The 18,049-nt window shown below is 36.1% G+C and overlaps 1 protein-coding gene across 3 annotated transcripts in view; it reads right to left on the minus strand.

The window, feature by feature from the left end:
* Nucleotides 1-18,049, minus strand: part of CASK (calcium/calmodulin dependent serine protein kinase) — a 144,447-nt gene that overhangs the window by 56,439 nt on the left and 69,959 nt on the right. For all 3 annotated transcript variants that reach the window (XM_026042843.1, XM_026042841.1, XM_026042842.1), the window contains 5 exons: nt 17,889-18,011; nt 16,650-16,733; nt 13,907-14,006; nt 8,667-8,684; nt 1,289-1,410 (listed from right to left, as the gene is read on the minus strand). In XM_026042843.1, coding sequence (XP_025898628.1) covers nt 1,289-1,410; nt 8,667-8,684; nt 13,907-14,006; nt 16,650-16,733; nt 17,889-18,011 — 447 coding nt within the window. The remainder of the gene's footprint in view (nt 1-1,288; nt 1,411-8,666; nt 8,685-13,906; nt 14,007-16,649; nt 16,734-17,888; nt 18,012-18,049) is intronic.

Consider the following 18,049-nt stretch of genomic DNA (forward strand, 5'->3'; position numbering starts at 1 on the left):
TCCCTTGCTCTGCACATCTACTACTGCTGTGTTGCACAGCTTGCTAACGCAGACACAGTCTCTGTCTTTAAGAGTTTAGCTCTGCCACCTGATTCTTTCTTTCTTAGCAATTTTCTTACTGAATGTGTAGACTGTTTGAGACAAAAGTTTGTCTTGCTGAAAAGAAACACTTAGTCTTCAACATGAAATAATCCACATATGGCAGAGTCAAAGCTAGAACACTCTTCTGTTTCTTTTTGACCTTTATTTTAAACTCCTGTGCTATGCAGACACGGTAGTCAACTAAAACATGCTCTGCTTTTGAATTGGTCCTTAGAAGAGGGTTCTTCAACTAAATGTGAAGGATGGAGCGCGAGCTTGCAGTGCTTAAGCAACTGTTTGATTAAACAACTATTGAAAATTATAAACATAATCTCTGCAAGAGACAGGAGAGCAGGAACTTGGAAAGCAGAAAATCCTTGAAGCACGGGAAGATAAGTAGCACAAAAGCATTCTTCACTCAGAACACCACACTACTTGTTTTTCAAAATGATTCTTGCAAAACAGATCACTTCAGCTTTCTGGAAGAAAAAAAAATTCAAAACCACCTGACACCAGTTATAGCTGCTGCCCCACACCAGGAGCAGCTGTGTTCCACTGATACCTTGGCAGCAGAACAGTGAATTGTGCTTATGGATAGACAAGGAGGAAATGAGAGGCTAGATCCTGGTGTCTATGAGAATGCATAGCACATGCTGCTGTCTTACAGATTAATGATTCTCAGGAACTATATGTTAATAATGATCTAAATGAGTCAGCCTACCACCTACTGTGTCCAAGCACAGGACACAAATCAGTACATTTAGTTGTTTAACACAGGAAAAAAAGTGGTTCTTACGATAAGAATATACAGAGATTTTGTTTAGGATTACATTAATAAAAAAAAAAAAACCCTGTACACTGAAATTACAATTCAGATTTTAAATGAAAAAATAAAATACAGCCTTTCTTGAAAGAAGTCTGTTCTAGTAGCAAATTGTTTTAAAACACAGCTATTCATTCAAAACAAGCCACCAAGCCATTAGCTGCTTACATATGATTAAAATAACATTATTTACTTTCTAAAATAGTTTGTAAATGAAATATACTAAAGTTAATTTTAGTATACTAAATAGTTAATTTCAGCTTTCCATACTGAAGTAAATTCATTTTAGTAAGAAGCAAGATAATGTAAGATATGCAAAATAAAACAAAATAATGAACAAGAGATATGGAAACTTTCCCAAACTGTTTATCACAGGAAACTTACATCTAGTAGCGTGTGGAGATGCTGATCCTGGAAAACACTGTGAAGAAAATCTAAGTCTTTTTCACTGCAATCTGTAAGTGCATGAATTTCCTCCAGGCTGTCTAGCACCTGTGAAACTGCTCCTATGGGGCAATAAACAGAAGAAAAAAAAATCAATAGAGCAAAGACTCATGGTAAACTGAACTTTGGAAAAGGCAACTTTCACTTGATACTTCTTCCAGTATAATAGAAACAGGAACTTTTTTAAAAAAACAAATGTTTCACAGGAAATTTCACTGAATAAACATTACCCATTTGAACAGTGCCCATATATATTGTGATTTCTTGTGAAAAAAAAACAGATTAGCTTAAACAAGATTAAAACATGTTTGTATTATGCTTTTCTTAGTTCTATTTTAGCCTGTTTTCCTAAGGCCATCTAATGAAGTCACTTAGTTTATTTGTCGATTTGTCCCCACCATTCTCTCCCCTACCTCCCTTTTCCTCAACTTTGAACTGTTGGCCAATTTCACACACATCTACCAGAAAGGCAAAAGTCATTGAAAAGAGTGATGTTCTCACAAATTCTTTTGAAACTCAGCATCTAGGTAAAGGGGGGAAAGACCTGGACTGCTGCATCAGCTCAAGAGAAAGAGAGTGCTGCAACACGAGCTCCATTATTTGTCCTGTTTGACCTGTTTGCCTGGTTATCTCAGAGCAGTTATAAGCCTTGGTTACCGTTGGCCCAGTGGATTGTTTTGGGTTGCAGGAAAAAGGGGGTTATTTTTATATGGGAACAGGGTGAAAGGAAGACGTGAAGGATATGGAGACAAAAGGGAGAAACAGGAGGTACTGTGGACCGTGAACTCCACGAGGAGAGATGAACTCACGGCATAGGAGGGTAAAGAAACACAAAACAAATTCAGGGTGGATGAGCCCATGTTATTTCCTTGTGGAACAACGTATTTTCAAAGGTAATTATCACTGGCAACTGACACTTGTGTGTATTACTAGAATGTTCTCAATGACTTATCTGAACATCTGCAGACCACAGTTCCTCCATCACCCTGCCATAAGCATTTGGAAGGATCACTACCCTATCCTGTATCAGTCTGCAAAGATGCCACTGCCCAACAGTACAACGTTGAATGCACTTTCACAAATAAATTCTTTATTCTGCATAGAGAATTCTATACATCCTGTATTATAGTAACTTCTCCTTCGTATATATGTTGTTTATTTTGGCAGCGTCCTGCTATGAAGATAGTCAGCTCATATATGAGGTTCTGAAGATTGCTGTATATCTTGAAACTCTAGACTCTATTGTATGAGCACCTCTTACCAGCCTGAGCACCTCTTACCAGCCTTCCTTCTCTCCAAGCCTTTTGCAATTCACTGTATTTGAAGAATTGAATAAAGACAAACAACCCCCAACCTCTCCAACCACAATGAGACAAGCTAAATCAGTAACTTCTCTGCAAACCTTGAAAAACTGGAATAAACATGACAGAGCACACAAAAAGCACTGGGTAAGAATTGTGACCTCAGGGCTTAGGAGTATATTACAAATCTAGAAAATCTTGCAATGCATTTAGCACAGCTCTCAACCAGAGACTCTCCTGCACATATGTGAAGGATAACAGCCGCGTTATTTCACTGACTTCATGAGCCATAAGATGACTCCTTTGATCTCGGCTGTGAGACACAGCTGACTACTGGAGCAAATAAATTACATTAATACCGATATGGCTGATTAGTAAGTCATGTTCTTTTGAAAACATGGTGGCTGGACACTAACAAGACTAATTGTTTGCTTTCTGCTGGTGCTTGTAAGATCAGATGCTCAGAAAAAGGGAAAAACCTGCTTCACGTGTGCCAGTGAACAACCAAGCTCTAGCTGGAGGGAAACTGCTCCCCTCCTCTGCCTGCTCCTCCTCTGGCAGCCCACGAGGCAGAGCACAAAACCGGAGGGAATAAGGAGCCTGCGAACCTGCTGATCAGGACACGGCTGCAGCTAGCCCTCGAAAGTGCAGAAGAAAATGATTTTGCTGAGTTTGTTTACTCAGGGTTTTGAAGAGGGAGAGAAGATCCAATTCAGCCAAAAAGCCTTTCAGAAGAGCTTCAACTGCAGATGGAAGATTATGTAAAATAAAATAAACTGTTTCTTTTTTTATCACTCAGCCTTTGGATGCATGCCAGTGTGAATTCCTACACAGGAGATCAGTAAACCGTATTCCTTCTTAAGGAAGAGACTTTTAATTTATTTTTATTTTCTTTCCATGTGCCACCACAGCATCAGCACAATGTGACAATTTTGTGGTTTGGTCTACATTACATCTCCCAGATGTTATTACATGTCTACAGCTGGATGCAGATGAGAAAATTATCCTTTCATTTAAAGAGCCTACCCTTTAATTAATAATATATACCAGTGCATTATGTACATAATGATGTAATTTGGCCTTTCATTGGGACAGAAATAGGCTCGTGGTATCTAAAGAGTCTGAAGGATTGGAGTGTAATAAAGGCATCAGTGCTCAAACACACCTTCCTCTCTTTCAGCATAGAACCTACTTTACAGAAGAAATCAACTGACTGAGTTGAAACTCAGACATGCAGTCTTAGAAATATCTCATACAGAGAAATCATAGGTAGTGAAACCGTGTCTCAAAGGCTTGGAGCACTGGTTGCTCATAAAAAGCCTATTTGAAGTAATTTGTTCAAGAGCTGCTCAAGGAGAGACTCTAAACCTTCAGGAGGACACTTTGGACCCTACACAGGAGATGGTCAGTTGAGTGTAGCTTTAAATTCAAATTTAAGTTCAGTGTGGCCTTAAAAATTTCACGAGTACCTGATTACATCTCACTAAATATGGCTGTATTGGAGTGAAAAATGTTGTTACAGTTACGAGATGGAACAAATACCAATTCCACCTGCTTTGGCTGCAGCTTCAGGAATTGATACTGAATCATCTTCAATTGAAAAATTTGACCAGAAAATACCAGTCTGGTCTGATTGGAGATAACTTCTGCTTCTAAACATAAGCCTTCTACTCAGTTATTTTTCTGGAACCATCTGGTAGCAAAAAACAATTCTCAGAGGTCAATGGTTAGTCAATCACATTCAATCACTGCAAGCCTGGAACCAGTATCTTATGCTTCTGGGATATTATGTCTGGGCATCTTGAAGAATAAAAATATCACCACAAAAACAGGCATATCCAAGGGACTAAGCTGCTGAAATGTCACTTCTTAACTATCGGCATTAGGAAGATCTTAATTTCTCTAACATGAGAGAAAAGCTGCCATAAAGCTGCCATATAAAGATGTGTATCAGAAACCTATCACCTTTTTGATTGTAAAAGTTGCCTGCATAAGGAGCTTACAGTGTTTTCCAAGGTAGTCAGGCTTATGATAGTTGTCTGCAGTCACTACTAGTATGTGAAATGCTTTTACAGTTAATAGAATTACTTCTTAAATGTGATTGCTTTTAACATGTGGGGTGAAGTGAGTACCTTTCTGCTTACTGAGGCAGAAGATCTCTGTAAATTAGACTTATTTTCTTTGTTAGGCAGTAACCTGGTATTATTTCTTCACCCAAATGCGCTGCAAAAGTTATCATTGTTATGTCCTACAGAATCTGTTATCTAATTCACAGAGAAGGCTGTTTAAGATGAGTCCTCTGTTATGACTGAATTCTGTCTCTAAAGTCCTTGCAGTTCTCATAGGAAGCCCTTGAAATGATCTGAGGTCATCAAGCATCACAGCCACTGCTTCATCAACTTGTAAGTAGCACAAGCCTTAGGATGGTGCTATAAAGTGCTTTTGTTCTGGCATTCAGTTATTCTTCTTATTTGGTACAGATGATTTGCCTTGAGCAGCTGATTTCTACAACTGGGAAGGAGCTGCTTACTTATTCTCTTAAAAAGAAAAAAAAGTCTTTAATATTCAAAGATAAGAAGCTTCCACTGAAATCCCATGACTTGCATGTTCTTACAAAGCTGAGGAACATGCTGAAATCTGCTTTGCACCTGAGACTTTATCTCTGTGACCAAGTCAGCTGAACTCAGGAGCAGCAGGATGTACTGAACCTAGCACACTGAGAAACATCTTCGGGTGATGGGTTCTATCTGATGAGTAGGGCATAAAGCCCTGCCTGACCAGACTATTTGACTCAGATGTTTGCAGTGATTTGGTGCCCTGTGACAAAAGCCTTCTGAAGGTTTCCATAAAGAATGTGGAATTGGCAGGCTAATTTTTCAGATTACACCTTATTTTCATAAGCATGAGAAGAGATTTGAGGAATGTATCTGAAATTCTGTGGATATAATGGTACAGCCACATCACCTACTATTCAAAAACCCTAACTGATCTAATACATATGTAGTTTTCTTCAGTGTATGCAGTCCAAGGGATGTTCATCTTATTGTCACAGACTCAAAATGTACATCATGGATACTGATTTCAAAAGCAAAACTTCTGAGCATCGTGTGTGGAAAAAGTAAATACTAACCAACAGAAAAATTAATACTTTACTTCATATTTTGAACTATGTATATCTTAAATATGAACAACGTAGGGCTCTGTTAATGTTTCACTGACTTCCACGTAGATTTCAAGCGGAATGGATTCCACTGAAATCCATGGCATTCGAAGACTTCCAAGTAGATTAAGATAGGCAGCAAAGAATACACACCAAACGCTATTAGCTAGAAAGCATATACATATTTTAAAGGTGATAGGAAAGAAAATACAGCTCCTTAACTACCTAGTCCAGGTACACCACTTAAAACAAACCAGTATGATTATTATTATATTTTGAATTGAGTCATTCATGTTTATGGCTTTGATAAAAACAGAATGGAAAGATTATAGCCTGGCACTGATGTTGTACTGACGTATTACAGCATTGACAAAAGAATATAACTGTAGTTGTGTGTGAATAATATGATGATGCTGCAAAAAATGTATTTCTGCTTAAGCATATATATATATATATAAAATGTGTGCTAAATACATGAAAAAAATCACACCTGAAGTCCCTGAACTAAATAGTTCTAGTAGCTGTATTGTTAAAGTTGCAGTTCTGTATGAACCACCCACAAAACCTCAAACTGATGACAGAGATGAAGAATATATACACTGAAAGTAAAAAACAATCCCAGCCTTCAAAGCATGGGCATTTCAGAAAGCAGCATTTAGAGTTCACTTTCAAATAGTTAGAAATTGTTAGGTTTTAGAACTATCCTTTAGAAAGGTTAAAGCATTAGAGAATTGCTGAATACTCACAGTCACATGAAAAAAACATGTACGTAATCTTTGAGCATTATTATAAAGTACAGATCTTTGGAGAAATATGATTATGTAGGTATTCTGCAACATTGAGGGAGCACACCTGATGACAGGACCGTAACTTCGTTTTTCCCAGGGTAAGACTTGAAAGATTTGCATTGGATTTTTTTTCCCCACATATTACAAATAATCAAAGAATCTTTGCTTCTGCAAAGAAAACACCAAAACACTACTTTCATCTTTAAATTACCTATGTAGTGATAACTGTAAAAATCAGTGCCTCAGTGGTTTTGTTTGGCTGACATTTGATTATACTAAAAAAAACTCAAAAAAACAAGACATAAATGTTTAAGTTGGTAAAATTGCCATGGAAATGATGGAATCTCTGCTGATGTTTTTAAATTACACTTGTATATACATTAAAACTGCCTACTTTAGTCAAGCAGTGTTTTTAGACTCAATAATAACAAAACTGTGAAGTTCCCACATTACATACTAGCCCAGATTTGCTTTGGTAGCCGGGGATAGGAATTAATAATTAGTAAGAAAGAATGCTTGTTGGCCCTGCAAAGGAAATATGAAATATATGCTGTTTTGACGAAACAAAAGAAAAGGATCTTTTACAGAGACAAGACACCTATCCCCTACTTGTGCCAGTGTAACTTTGTACTTTAAGAGAACACCAGCTGAGGACCAGGCAGTCTTCATTAGTACAAACCACATCTGCATGAATCCCTGGAGCTGGGATGCCTCCAAACCCGCAGGATAATTTGTTGCTCACTGCTGCTCACTACACTCCACTGCAGATATCTTTGCAAGCATGGAAAAGAGCTCAAGCGCATGTCGATATATACCTTGAACAGTTTAAAAAAGGTCAAGGATGCATGTTTCACATAGAGTCATAACAGTGGCACCTCTCCTATCCTAATTTGAGCTCTACAGTGTTTCCCAAACTCCTCCTTCCTGGTCAAGGAAGCCAAATTCAGTCAAGGTCCCGAACAGTCAAATTTACATATTTTGTAGAGTTGCAATTACAGCCTTCCAAGGACACAGATCTAGGAATACTATGGGAAAGCAGTTGAGAGAATAAAATATGTGTGTGTGTGTGTGTGTATGCGCACACACATGCACACTATATATATATGCATATATATATATATATAATTTAAAGTGACTTTATATATATAAATTCAGGTAAAGTCTAAGAACAGAATAGAACCAGGTTTATGGTGACCTATAATGAAATTGCGCCTCACTTTTTATGGCTTGCATTTTGAGAGGCTGAATTGTGGTTTTTGGAATTGTTGTTTATATCTAATTGTAGAATTTCTAGAAATTTAACATTTCACACTCCTTTCTGCATAAAGTTACTTCTGCCTAATACAGGATTCAGGTATAAGTGCTTGAACTTTGACTCTCTCACAAAGGCTAATGCAGCTAATTCAAAGCGCAATGTCCTCTGTACATGTCAGTAATACTTGTTCTTTAAGGAGACAGTTATTCAAATTAAACCGTATGCAGTTTCAAATGAACTGTATGCATATACACAATGAATATGCAAATATCACATAAATACATAGAATGATCAGGAAAGTCCATGCAAAGGTACTGCAAGAAAATAATACATGACTAATAGTATATAAGATATATGTAAGGTTAAGATAAGATTAAGATAATAGTATAGAAGATATATAAAAGTATAGAAGATACCTTTTAGCATACAAGAGAAAAAAATTAGTCCACAAAAATATTAATTCAGGAATCAACAGGCATACCCAAACTATTTTATCCTGCATTAATTTAACAAAAAATAATTTTCTATCAGTTGTGTTGCAAGTATTACTGAAAGCAACAAAAAAGGCACATAATTTTAATACTGCCTCTAAACTAGAATGCTCAGAATTGTCTGGAAATCATTCTACTTTTGCTCAACCATGCTTTGGAAGTTAAGGAAAGCTTTAGTCCAAAACAGACAGGATGATTTTCTTGAATAGGCAGTATTAAAACGGAAAATAGCTAAGTGAGGGGAAAAAGCTGAATTTTAAACATGCAAAGACACAAAGCAAAGCTGAATTATATGCCATAAAGGAAAACAAAGGGATACCTACTTTCTGCTGCTAGAAGTCCTAGTAGGAAGGCAGCATTTGGACAAACAACAAACAGTAGGAAGATTTCAGAAAAAGCAATTTATACAGCTGCAACCTCGCACACTAGCTTAGTTAGAAGACAGTATGAACCAATGGACAGGTTTCCCTCCCCCAACCTCTCCTTAAATGCGCTCTCTGGATGTGAACCAAGCGGGGCTTGTGGAGCGGGATGCGAGGGAAACAAGTACTTGGCATCAGAGCAAATGGCAAACAGCACATTTACATTCACATTGTTAAGCATCTGTAAAATCAGATTTTTTTTCCCCCTCCCAATACTGGCTGCACTATGTTAAACTAATGGATATAAGTAAATGACTTAGGGTTTTTTTTGTTTGTTTTAAAATTGCTTGAACATATCAGAACCATGTTAAATGGCTAAAAGAGTATAAAGATAAAAACAACAATGGATCACTGGAAACAGTTGGACCCATAACTACAACACCACATGGGTTAAAAATTTTCTAGTAATCCAATACTTAAAAGCTTTGAAAGAAGTTATAGAAAGCAGTTTCAGTGAGTTGACAGTGTTACACTTTTTGCTAGTTTCTGTGATTTTGTTCCCTTTTCAGAACTTTCTTTGGTGACCGTAACGAAATAGGGAGTCAGTTATGAACGTACTATCAATATGTTAGGCAGTAATGTATTGATAACAGTACATAGGAGAATGAAATGTATTGTGTTTTTCCAAATGCTGATGCTTAAAAGGACACAAGGTTTTAGCAAACATCTGCAAAACTTTGGCATAATAGTATTTGGTATTCTTTCTCATGTTGATAAGATTGATAGTTATGAAGATACGGGCTTACCTTGTCCATGTTTCAAGGAATCTAAATTCCATGGAATTACTTGTCAGTTAAGTTACTACCACACAGGTCTGCAAACTGCGGAGCTTACAACCTGGATATACCTTTGTTCGATCCCACTATGAAAGCCTGCTTTTCAGATCTATCTTTCTTTTATATGACTTTCAAATCTGAAAAACAAGTCCTCACCTTCCTCATCTCTTATGAGCAAATATACTAAGAAAATAAAAATGCATAAACTTTTCAATTTACCTATAGCAACCCTGACAAACATGACAAAGTGCATTTATGAAGACACCATATGAAACTTGCACCTCAAAATTCAAACAAGTCAGAAACTGTAATGTAGACCTAAAGTTGTGCTTTATGTGCAGTGAAAAAGTGCTGCTTCTATATTCATTGTGTTACATACTGACCGCAGAGTTCAGAAAGCAGATAAATATTCAGGAAATACTGCAACAGTGCTATTTGGTAGCCTAGGTCAGTCTTACAGAAAATGTGCTGCTCCATTTTCTCTGTGGTTAAACTGAAACACAATGTTTTACAGTGTCTTAAAAGCATCCAAACCCATGTGAAGCAAAACACTAATAAGCTGCCCTGAAATAGTTAGCTGCATTTCAAAATACGAGTACTATAAATCAAACAATTTGACCATGTGGCACGGAGGAAAGTCATTTGAACTAACAAGTAAAATTTGTTTGGACTAAAAATCAAGTATGTGATGCTCCAAAGACGGACTGTCCACCAACTTCACTCTTACAGTGCTGAAAACACAGCTACAACAAATATTTTGGGAAACATGAAGTTATTATACAACTCTTCATTTTATGGCCTTTTCTAAGTGTTGCCCTAAAAACCTATACATCCTGAAATGACCTAAAAGTCCCAAATTGAATGATTATTTCTCAATTCAGCTCCCCAAGCCAACATGCCACACATTTCCACAGCCTTTCCTTGCCCTGCCACAGAGGGGGCAATGCCCCTTCTTTACGCTGCAGCACTTACCAAGACACATCAAAACTACACATCTTCACTCTTCTGTCATATCATGGACACTCACCATAGGTCCTAAGCAGAGGAAATCTTTGGCACTGATCTTATGTGCAGCAAGTGTGGGGGAAGGAAAGGGAAGGGCAGCAGAGAGCAAACGGGCTGCTGAATTTATCACCCCGCTTCCAATTCACTTGGTGGTCCACTAAGTGCTCTCTGCTGGGACAGTGTTTTTCAGGTGCCAGACGAAGTCTTTAGAGCTAATGACTGATTACTTCTCATTTAAATTTGCTTCACTGTATGAGAAAAAGTTCTAAAATAATATTGAATTTGGAAACCTGACTTTCTACAATTTCTTGAAGAGAATTCAAGTAACAGTCAAATAGGTGTTAACTTCTACCAGAAACATGTTGCAAGACACCTGCCTGAGCTGTTTCCTGACTTTGCAAAAGAAGCTACCAAACACAAACTATCATTCAGCAGTAAAGTAGTATTTTAGTTTAATATACATTTTTATGTTTAATATATATTTACTGCATTTTTCAAAAATTCTTAAGGTCTCTGCTATGCTCTCTCAATATCCATCATGATTTACTTCTGCTGTTACCTGCAAAACACTATAAATTAGTAACAGCTATTAATTAATACCTAGTAGGATTAAGGAAGTCCTTCAGAGGACAACAGGTGATATAAGAAAATTGATCACCCAGAACAAGCATATGATTGATAATCACTAGTTGGATGCACTAAGAATTACTAACATTTTGTGACCAAGAAAGGAAGACGTGTCTAGAAAAATACCTGGCTGATTATCAGTGAAATTGTCTATGCTAATTGCCACCAAATTGAGTTATTCCCTTTGCTTTTCCTTGCTGGAAAGCTCTCTAGTCACAAAGACAGAATAACTTTTGTAATCCTGCATGTGAGAAAGTGGTCTAACTTGCCACCTATAGCACCTTCATATTGCAGACCACTGCTTTGAGAGCACAGGAAGAATCTCACAATGCCCAGCAATCCCAGATTCACCAATTTATGAAGAACATACAGGGATTAATCTGCAAAAATGACAAAACTAAAATTTTGTCCTTCCATGTGTAGAAAAAACAAGAGCGAGACAGTGTACAAGATTTGCATAATCTGGTAAATGTCTACATTTCAGGATGTTTACCTCAGTAGGACTTCTATATTTCCCCATTCCTGACAAAGCATTTCATTTCAATACTAAGCTTCTCAAATCATGAGATTTATGGGAGGATTAAATAGGTAGCAATAATTAAAATATTAAAGTGCTCTTTGCTAGAGTTTATTATCTGCAATAATACAATGATCTGTTAGGAAAGGAACTTTAACTACTTTAAAACAGCCAAGTTTCCACTGCAATTTGAGAACTGTATTCCGACAAGCTAACTCTTCAGTTTAGAATCATAACAGCCTAATTTTTGTGAGCCATAAATATTTGAAAATAACTGGTGCATTTCTGAAGAAGAAAACTAATAAATTTCTCTATCTAGCTATTTCTTAAGGTAAAAATTGCAATATCTTTTCTTGGAAGCTTTAACATTTTTATCCTCAGATACAAAGCATTTTATTAGTTAATTTAATCAATCAGGGAGGCATGAAAGCTATTTATTCAATATGATTTCTTGATCACTATGATCTCCCATCAATGAGATCCATAATGTTTTCTTAAAGAATACAAAGCCTTCCTGAGAGAAAATTAAGCTATTGGTTTAATTACTGCAGAAGCTAATACAAGACAATGGTGAATCCAATTGAGAAGTTATGTAGAATGTATGGAAAGTGTACTGGATTCATGCATTCTATGAGGAGAAAATAACAGAGAACTTGTACCTTTAGTGCATTCTGAGATCTGCAACTACATCACCCCATGAGGAAGACACATGTTATGTTGATGTGAGACTGAAACTGCAAAGGGGAACTGCAGGTTTTGGATTAGGAAAGCTGTGACTGCCAAACATGTCAGCAGCCTATTCACTTTGCTGAAAAGGAGGAAGTAGCTGGAAACAAAAGTTAAGGTACTGCAAGTAATCCTGGGTGAGGTCAAAAAAAACTGATTCTTCTTAAAAAGAACAAAGTGGTTCCCTTACGTGCATCAAGGATTCCAAGCTGGTTGCCTGAAGATAAGCTATGAAACTGTAACTACTCATTTGCAATAAAAGACCTGGGATTCCCAATCATTTCGGTGGAAGTTGAGAACAGTAAGCTTCTCTACGAACCAAACAGTGCTTACATTTAAGTACTCAAATGTAAATTTTAAGAAGTTAAATTTAAGACTTTGAACAAAAAAATCTGAAAAAAGCTCAAATATCCCCAAAATCTTATATTAATGATATTGAAATGAATCAATCCTATGAAAGAGTAGAAAAGGGTTACAGAACACCTACAGTCCATACTTGTCTCACAAAAATATTAGGAGAGAGAATTTACTATAACAACAGTTCAATGTATATAATTAAATTCCTGAAATAGTTTTCTAGTAAAGATTTAAAGTATTATGCTTACAACTCAAATATTATGCAATCACTATTGTCTAAGAAAGGGGAAAAAAAAGAAAGTTTTTTGAACTTTAAAAGAAAAAACATCCTAAATTCTGCTATTAGAACAGACAGCCCACATCAGATTTCTGAACTGCAACTTTTGTGAATTCAGATGAAGTATGCATACTAAAATTAGGATACATAACTATAACCGGGCTGTCTTAGTACACAGACTGACAGATGATTTAAATCCCTGACTACCAGCTGAAGACAAAAGGACTACAACAACCAATATTATGTGTGGCCTAAGACTCAGCTCCATGCCCACAGTGCAGCAAGCGTATTATTTTCCCATCGGAACTATTTTGGGAGGTCCCTGAAGAATGTGCATTTTGTCTCTTGGCTCTTGAAGATTTGGGGATTTGGTTCACAGTATGAGAAATATGGTCTCCCCTGCTTTACAAGGCAAGACCTCTTAATCACACTAAAACAGCAATCAAGAAACTACAGATATACACACAAAGTTTATACAGTTGTTTCCTCTTTTTAAAATAAATTAGTAATTCATAAATAATGCTGCTCAGAATACAGGCCACAGTCCAACACGCTCTCACACTCAAGCCATGTAAAGAGAAATATGAGGCAATGTAGTATTTGTAATTAAATGCACGCTCATTAAATAGAAATCCAGGCAGAATTTCTGTAGAAATTTACTACTCTGAAGAACAGCCTCCTGATTCTCTCCAGTTACCAGCAGTATTAGCACTAAGAGCATTTACACTTTCATATTTCAAGATTATTTTAATATGCAGCTTTATAAATTTGTGAGAAATTAACAAATATTTGCTACTCTCGTCAGCATAAATTGAAAAGAGGCTTCCTGCAGTACATACACTTTCTGTTAAAATACCTGAGGAGGTAGGGTCTTCAGAGAAGTCTGGCAGCTCTTCAGGGGGATCACCATAGAAGGAATTGAATTTGTGGCTTGACACAGCTGCTAGTACTGCCCCCTGAACACAAACACAGTAAAGGCTGAATTACACAAAGCTCAACCATTCCCTGACACCCTGCACCACTCAGCCTCCCATACTGCCTCCTATGCTGACCTTCCTGGTGAAGAGTAGATGGAAAAATTCATTCTCTCCAGGTCTACTTCACAGGTATCACTGAACACATTCAACAGAAGAGCTGTCATGCTATATTCTAATGGACATTAACTATCTTCTTTGCAAGGGGATTCATGAGGACAATTCTTTCTCATAGAGAATTTAAAAATCCTTCTAAAGAAGCAGTAGTGCAGGAATCAAACCCTCAATTTCAAATCATATCAAACAAAGAATGCTTTCCTTTTAGAAGGACAAATTCACCATTCCAAAATTACCACTTTTCAATAAGGATAAATAACCAAATTAAAGGTTTTACAGAATACATTTTGTTCATATTTTATTTCATAAAAATCAAGTTAAAATTATTACAAGTTAAGTTCACTGAAGCAGGTGTCCATCTACACCAGTAAGTACAGCTCTATGCAATGCACAGAATTTACCAGCAACTAATATGATACTTGGACTACAATATCCATTGTCTCTTGAAACTTTTTAGATCTAGCATTTTATACACTCATCCTGGATGCTACTCATACTGAAAGGATCTAAGGGAACAGAAATGAATCTGGCAAAGGGTATTAAAATCCTTTAAAATGCTAGAACATCTACCAAAAAAAAAAAAGAACCCCCCCCAAAAAACTGCCCATAAAACTTCAGGATAGCCTTAAACAAAAAGAACAAGCTAGCTTTTTTTTTTTCTTTTTTTCCCAACCTTCTCTACTGAAATCATTTGGAGAAAAAATTATTTCAAATTTATCATTATTATGGATTTTTTTTTCTCAAGTCCATTCCAATCGCTTTTGCAGCAATTTTATACAACCTAAAAATTAGAGAGGAGTTGAGAACAAAGCATAAAGCTTATTGTACAGAAAAGCTTGAAGTCCGACTGCTTAGAATTTAATGTACTTTACAAACAGTTTCAGCTCTATATATTAAGCAGTATTCACGGCAACTCTAAGGAGTTAATGTCCAATCACATTATAACTTCACTTTTTTTTTTATCAGCATTCATCAACTGTTGACTTCTTGTTCAAGCACAATGCATGAAAGGAGGAGGAAAAAAAAGGAGCAGATAAAACTATGAAGAGTCAACTGGTTTTAAGTAGGAAGTCTAAAAAGCAATTAACCAAATTTTACACAGTTCAGCATTTTCCAGACTCAAATGTATTTTTTACATGTTAAAATAATAACTATCAGAAGCAAAAAGTATTGCCCTGTTTTGGTAGGGATTAAAGAAAACAGTAAAATGTGCAGGTAGCAGAAGGCAGGATAGAAATTCTGGCCATCTCCCTAATCAAGTCCTGGTTGAGTTGTGTCATTGCAAAACAGATCGTGGATATGACTGCTATTTTCTTCGTTTTATAGTGGAAACAGCAGTTTCTTATCTCATCACTAGGAAATATGAAGACCTTCAGATAAAATAAGAGCATAAGGTATAAGTTGCCATAGCCGAAAGTTAACAAAGTATTCTGATTTCCCTTTTCCTCTTACCTAGATTGAGTAGATTATCAACGATAAAGACATATGCTTTCAATCAAAATGATACGTTGAAATTCAGACAATTATCAGGACGTGATATTGACAGCATTAAAATACTTGATATCTATGACATATCTGAAAATCTGTAATCTCAGGCTACCAGCATGAATCTTATATGGGATGTTGCAAAAAAAATTTTAGAAAAATTTCCTGATTTGACATGCATTTACTTGTTCAATTGAATTATGTTTTAACCAGTGAATTTTTAACATTTTATAGGTGTGGCAGTAGATAAAACAGAGAGCAAATAGTTTTAGAAGACACTGTGCAAAGCAAGGCTTTGGATAAAGTGGTATAAAACAAATAGCAGAAATTATGTTCAAGATATAAAAGCTGTCAAGAGATTAGAAGTAGGGGCTTCTGCAGAAAGACATATGGGAAAGATCTGAAGCTGTGTTTAGAGTAGGAAAACAGGTTATATTTCAAAACATTCTGGCTAAGATTTTAATTAAAGCACTATTTTAACATAAAGACTAAGAAACTGTAATTTCGTGTATTTCTCTTAATTTTTTTTCCAATTTTCAGTGCTTCGGTTAGCCTTTCCAAGAAAGGAATAACACTGTTCTAAAAGTGGATCATGTCATTTTTGGCTAAAATATTAACATTATCTTCAATAATGAAAACTGCCCCTGTGTGCTCTTAAACAAAAAGATGGTAAACTGAAGAATATATCTCTGTTTTATTTATTTATCTTAAATTCAGTTCAGTTTAACTTAAGTTTAATCAAAGCAACCACAGCATCCTTTCCGCCCTTCCCAATAATTAAGACTATATAGTATTGCTGTATTAATTTAAGATGCAGACCTGTCTTTAAGATGCAGATTTAGTTTGAATTAAAAATATGAAGGACAAATATCTTCAATAGGACATCAGTGTGCTAAAATACTTCTAAAAGCTGCTTCAATTTCATTAATTTATGCAAGCCCTACATTTTTCTTAGATGTTTAAAAATTAATAAAATATCATACAAAATGTAACTGTATTGCTTAAAGACTACATTCATTTTACCTTTAGTTTTCTTCTTGCATTGAATTTTCTCAATTGCTCTACTGTTTCTGGAAGATGAATCTTGTATGCATAGCGATCTCTCTCCTTTTAAAACACACAAAAACAAGCCAAATAAAAAAAATATGAATGCAAGCTCTCTCAATATTCAATTTCAATATTCTCTCAACATTAAGAAATTGGATAAGAAATGCACTAGAATTGTACTACTACTGCAAAAAGAATTGGGAGACCCAAAGCAACTTAAGGAAAAGTTTAAAAAACTAATAGGAATTAAATTAAATTTTGATTCTAGCATCTGAGAACGTGGTAGATTGCTTGTATTTTCTAAAGTTAGTATTCATTGATGTAAAGTTACACATACACTGATGATTATAAAGATTTCTTAAACAGTTTGATTTTTCTGTGCCTCCATCATACATAAACAACATGGTTTATAGTGCCTTATGGAGACTTTATTTCTTCTAAATGATAAAAGTATCTAAGCAATTAAACCTAGATGCTTTACTGGCTGGTTAGCTAACAATCCTAATAAACTGGGCTCCAGAGACATTTTAAATTTGAGCCTTGCTTCTTTTCTTTGTTTTTTATTTTTTTTTTTTAATTTTGTTTCCCACTTTGCAATACAAGCCTAACTTTTTGTTTTCCTATTATGTTGTAAGTTACTGCACAGTTGGCAAAGCACAAAGTAAGCAGTTCTGCTGCTTTAGATACTCAAGTCCCAGGAAAGCAACATAAGCAAGTACTGCCTTAGGAGGTCCCTGAAACTGGAGGCAAGTTTGGGAGTTGGGATGTGTCTCCTACACAGAACAGCAAGCGTCAGCAAAATGGCTGGTGATACCAGGTTTTTGGATACATGAAGAAACCTCCAGTGCAGATGCACAGCAGAAATCTTCTAGCAAACAGCAGGCAGTGGGGAAATAACTTATAGCAGCTGAGCGCTTCCCTCCCCTGTCCTGGAGTCTGAAAGCCACAAGAATTCCTTCCTCAAACTTCACTCCATACAGCCCTGATCTCCAAACTCTGATGCTGTGTAAGAGGCACAAGCAAACTTGCTGTTGCAGCTAAGGAACAGTATATTATGACATGTTTTATACGATGTGATGTGTCTATATATGATATGATATATAATATGATATCATATGAAATACAATGTGTCTACTTTGAAAAATTCAAACAAGTAAACAAATTTGTTTTCTGTCTTGAAGAGATAACTGGTATTTATAGAGCTTGACTTATTACCTTTAACCAAGGATGATTCAGTGCTTCATATACTGTTATCCTTTCTGCTGGATCTAGCATAAGCATACGGCGTACCAGGTCTTTGGCACTTTCAGAGATATGGCTCCATTGTCTAGGATTCATCTGATTATGAGAAAGAAATTAAATTAGCAATAAGATTA

Source organism: Nothoprocta perdicaria, unplaced genomic scaffold, assembly GCF_003342845.1.
Source record: "Nothoprocta perdicaria isolate Ctin4 unplaced genomic scaffold, notPer1 scaffold_315, whole genome shotgun sequence".
Lineage (NCBI taxonomy): Eukaryota > Metazoa > Chordata > Aves > Tinamiformes > Tinamidae > Nothoprocta > Nothoprocta perdicaria.